Raw genomic sequence first — 4,859 nt, 5'->3', positions numbered from 1 at the left:
AAAGATATAATTGGTGTAACTATCTACTTGTGTTGGAGGAATATGATGACGGGAGGCTTTAATCAGACGGGAGTGCTAGGTAAACAATGACTATTTTGAACAATATGAACAATCACCAATCAAATGAAAATACAATACACCCTAATTTAATACTACTAATTAAATTTACTTTTTTAATCTTATTAATTCACATTGTTTATACATTGTTCAAAAATATTGTTGGTTACCTATACTTTTTCTAATAAGATTTATATATTGTTGGTCATCCGAATTATATGTTGTTTTTGACCATTAGATCATTAATATTTTAAAATATAGAATAAAGTATGTTATTAAATTATTAAATTAAAAATATTAAATTAAAAAATTAAATTAATAAAAAATAATAAATTATGATGCTTCTAATATTTCTCTTAAGTAATAATGTGTTGGGTAAAATAAAAAAGATAATAATCTTTTATAATTTATAAAAAAGTTGAGTAATAGAAATAATGTTTCATAGGAGAAAAAAATACTATTACCAATAGAAAGAGTAATTGGTAAAAAAAATAAATTCTTTTAATATATATGTCTTTTTACAATGAATAAGTTATAAAATATAAAAATAAGTAAAATAAAAAAAAATTATATTTTTTTAATAAATTAAAAAAATATTTACGATTATATAATTGATGGTGGATATAACTATTAGATAATAAATTACAAAAAAATATTAATAGAAATATTAAATTTGATTATAAAATATAAAAAATATAAATAATAAATAAAAATTTAAAATTTAAAATCAAAATATTTAAGATAAAAAAAATAAAGAAAAAATTTTGGTAAATAACGACTTAAATATTAATATGATAAAAAAATTGAATCAAATTTGAATTAATTAAATTAAATCATTGATATAAAAAATTAGTTATAATTATTTGACTCAATAAAATAAGTTAAATAAATAAAAGATATCTTATAAATATGGTATGTAAAAATTATAACATTTTTAAAAATTATTAATCAAAATACATAAGAGACAAAAAAATTAATGCAAGTTAAAATAAAATAATTTATTTATTATAGTTAAATCAAATAATTAATATAATTGATTAGTTATAGTTAATGTCGTTAAATAAAATATTAAAAAATTTGATATTTATCTAAATCAAATTAAATAAATAATTAATTATAATATATATTTTTAAAAATTATTAATTAAAAAATATAAGGCAAAAAAATTAATGTAAATTAAAGCAAAATCAATTTATTTATTTCAGTCAAATCAAATAATTAATATAACTAATTAGTTATAGTTAATATGGTTAAATAAAATATTAAATAATTTGATATCTATCTCAATTAAATAAAAATTAATATAATTAATTAGTTATAATAAATAACTTAATGTGGTCAAAAAAATATTCAATAATCTAATATTTTTTCGATCAAATCAAATAAATCATTAATTGTTTTGGCATTTAAATCGTTGCTAATGTGGTATGAATTTTAAATTTCTTTCTATTCATATCTTCTGACTTCGATTGTATCTTTTTTTCGAGTTGTATATTAAAATTAATTATTAAAATAAAATAATATATTAAATATAAAATATACGTTAAAAATAAAATAAATAAATAATAAGTAATTTTGATAAGTAATTTTGGTGTATAAATATTTTTTTTTTCAGTATAATATTATCTTTATTAGAAGCATTGTGCGCCTATATAAGTTTAGCATTGTCAGAAACCTCGTCAATGGTCATGCATATAGATCTTGATGGACTTCTTAGAGCTTATTGCTATTCTTGCAGCCATTGTCTCATTCTTCTTTATCCACACATGGAGGTCTAATAGAAATAACCGCCTCACCAATTGGCCCTTCTTTGGTATGCTTCCAGGGACTTTATGTAATCTTTCCAATATCCATGATCACACAACAACCAATTTGAAGCAATGTGGAGGTACTTTTTTGTTCAAAGGCCCCTGGTTCACAAACCACAACTTTCTCATCACCAGTGATCCTATGAATGTGCACCACATTACTAGCAAGAACTTTGACAACTACATCAAAGGCTCTGAGTTCTATGAGATCTTTGAAATACTCGGAGATGGTATCTTTAACACTGATTCCCACAAATGGAAGCATAATAGGAACATACTACATTCATTGTTCAGACAAAACTCGTTTGAGAGTTTAGTGGTCAAAACCATTCATAAGAAGCTCCACAGTTGCCTAGTTCCACTTCTCAATGATGTATCAGAATCAGGAACTGTTGTGGACTTGCAAGACATCTTTCAGAGAATCAGTTTTGACAACATCTGCTCCATAGTGTTGGGGTTTGATCCTAAATCCCTTCCTAACAAGCTCATCGAGTTCCCGGAAGTTGCTTTCGAGAAAGCTTTCAACATGATGGAGGATGTAATGTTTTACAGACACATTGTCCCAAGATTTGTGTGGAAGCTTCAGAAATGGCTCCAAATTGGACGAGGGAAGAGCTACACTGAATGTGAAAAAATAATTGACCAATTCTTGCATCAGTGTATATCATCTACATTCCAAGAGAAAAGCAAAGTCAATTGCACCAAAGATGATGATGAACCAACATTTAACATGCTCAAAGCTCTTGTGGAGGAAAGTGGAATGGAACAAATAGATCGCAAGTTTCTAAGAGACAATGCATTGACTCTGTTAGCAGCAGGAAGGGATACAATTAGTTCAAGTCTCAGTTGGTTTTTCTGGCTAGTTTCAACCCACCCTGTTGTTGAAGCCAAAATCCTTGAAGAAATCAGAGCAAACTTTATAACCAAAGAAGAATATTGGCTCATCACTTCAAGATTAGAAAATCTTAACAAGCTAGTTTACCTGCATGGAGCTTTGTGTGAAGCATTGAGACTTTTTCCTGCAGTTCCTTTTGAGCACAAATGTGCAGTTAAATCTGATGTACTCCCTAGTGGACATCGTGTTAATGCAAATACTATTGTAATTTACTCTCCATATTCAATGGGAAGAATGGAACAAATATGGGGAGAAGATTGCTTGGAGTTTAAGCCAGAGAGGTGGATTTCTGAAAAGGGAAGCATCATACACATACCATCTTACAAGTTCATAGCTTTCAATGCAGGCCCAAGAAGTTGTTTGGGTAAAAATATAACCTTTATTCAGATGAAGATCATCGCCATTGCTTTGCTCTGCAATTTTCAGTTTGAGGTGGTGGAAGGGCATAATGTGTCCATGTGTTTCTATTATTCTTCACATGAAACATGGCTTGAAGGTCAAGGTTACTAAAAGAGGTATTAATAATTAGATTTAGGGGCATCTACATGTTATGGACTCCATTATTCTACGAACATTATATTTCATCTTACAAAAATGTTATTTGTACATTAAAGTCGGCTATTAAAATCAGCCACCAATATATTTGTGTATAAATACATGTATAGTTTAATTTATTTTCGAAATGTATTTATATTCTATATTTTATACTGTTGAGTCTGCAGCGGAATTTTGACTTCTAATAGCTACAAAGTAATATGAAATTGAACACTACTCACAATAATGCACTCGCTATATAATTACTAAAGAGAAAAAAAAAAGGAAAGAAAATGAATAATTGCTATGGATATGTGAATTCCTTTGATTTTTATTTTTTTTTTTTGAATTGAATACATTTTGATTTCACTCATTTATATAGTTTTTTAACTTCTATAAATAAAATAGTTTCCTATAAAAGCTCTTTAACTATCCACCATTTTCTCTCTTCCATCCTTTATTTGCCTCCTTTGTTTTCTCTCTTCCGTTCTTTTATTCTCACAATTCTCCACCTCGTTCACAATTTGAAATCTACTCAAATTTTGGACGATCAAAGTATAGTATTCATATCTGGTTGCGTCAATTTTACAGTGACTGCCTACGTACCCTTGTTCAGGATCAAACCAATCGTAGTTCCTCTATTTCTCCATGTAATGCCTAACATGAAGCAATATTGAGCAATTCCAAACAGTGTTGGAACTTGTTTTCTGACACTACTTTAGTCAACATATCAGCAGGGTTTTCATCTGTGTGTACTTTTATAAGAGAAATGTTACCTTTCTCTATAACATCGCGCACGAAGTGATATCTTACATCAATATGCTTGGTACGAGCATGATGAACCTGATTTTTAGCCAAATGAATTGCACTTTGACTATCACAACTCAGATTCACGCAATCTTGCTTCAACCCCAAATCATCTAGAAGACCCCTTAGCCACAATGCTTCTTTCACCCCTTCTGCTACTGCCATGTACTCAGCTTCTGTAGTAGATAGTGCCACTGTAGCTTGTAACATCAATCGCCAACTAACTGGAGCACCTTGTATTTTATATACATAACCAGTCATAGAACGTCTTCTATCTAGATCACCAGCATAATCAGAATCAACAAAGCCGCTAATTTGACATGATTTTCCACTAAAGCATAAACCTGTGTCAATGGTACCCTTCAAGTATCTTAATATCCACTTGACTGCTTCCCAGTGTGCCTTACCCGGGTTTGCCATGAACCTGCTAACAACACTGACTGCCTGTGAAATATCTGGGCGTGTACACACCATAGCATACATTAGGCTACCGACTGCACTAGCATAAGGTACATTTTCCATGTAAGCCTTATCCTCTGCTGTTGTGGGAGATTGTTTACCAGAGAGCCTAAAATGTGGAGCCAACGGCGTTACCACCGATTTAGCATTTTTCATTTCAAATCTTTCAATGACGCGCTCAATGTATCCTCTTTGGCTCAAGAACAATTTTTGGCTTGATCTCTCTCTTTTAATTTCCATGCCTAATATTTTTCGTGCAGCACCCAAGTCTTTTGTTTCAAATTCTTTACCAAGTTGAA

At 29.5% G+C, this 4,859-nt stretch overlaps 1 protein-coding gene across 1 annotated transcript; it reads left to right on the top strand.

Annotated features, from left to right (window-relative positions):
• The first annotated feature begins 1,872 nt into the window (after window positions 1–1,872).
• On the top strand, window positions 1,873–3,270 carry LOC112732572 (alkane hydroxylase MAH1-like). Its single transcript, XM_029291176.2, has one exon. The coding sequence runs from the start codon at window positions 1,873–1,875 to the stop codon at window positions 3,268–3,270; it is 1,398 nt and encodes a 465-aa protein (XP_029147009.2).
• The last annotated feature ends 1,589 nt before the right edge of the window (window positions 3,271–4,859 follow it).

This window comes from Arachis hypogaea, chromosome 13, assembly GCF_003086295.3.
Source record: "Arachis hypogaea cultivar Tifrunner chromosome 13, arahy.Tifrunner.gnm2.J5K5, whole genome shotgun sequence".
In the NCBI taxonomy this organism is placed as follows: Eukaryota; Viridiplantae; Streptophyta; class Magnoliopsida; order Fabales; family Fabaceae; genus Arachis; species Arachis hypogaea.
The sequence above is the reverse complement of the archived record's forward strand: the minus strand, read 5'-3'. Positions and strand labels throughout refer to the sequence as shown.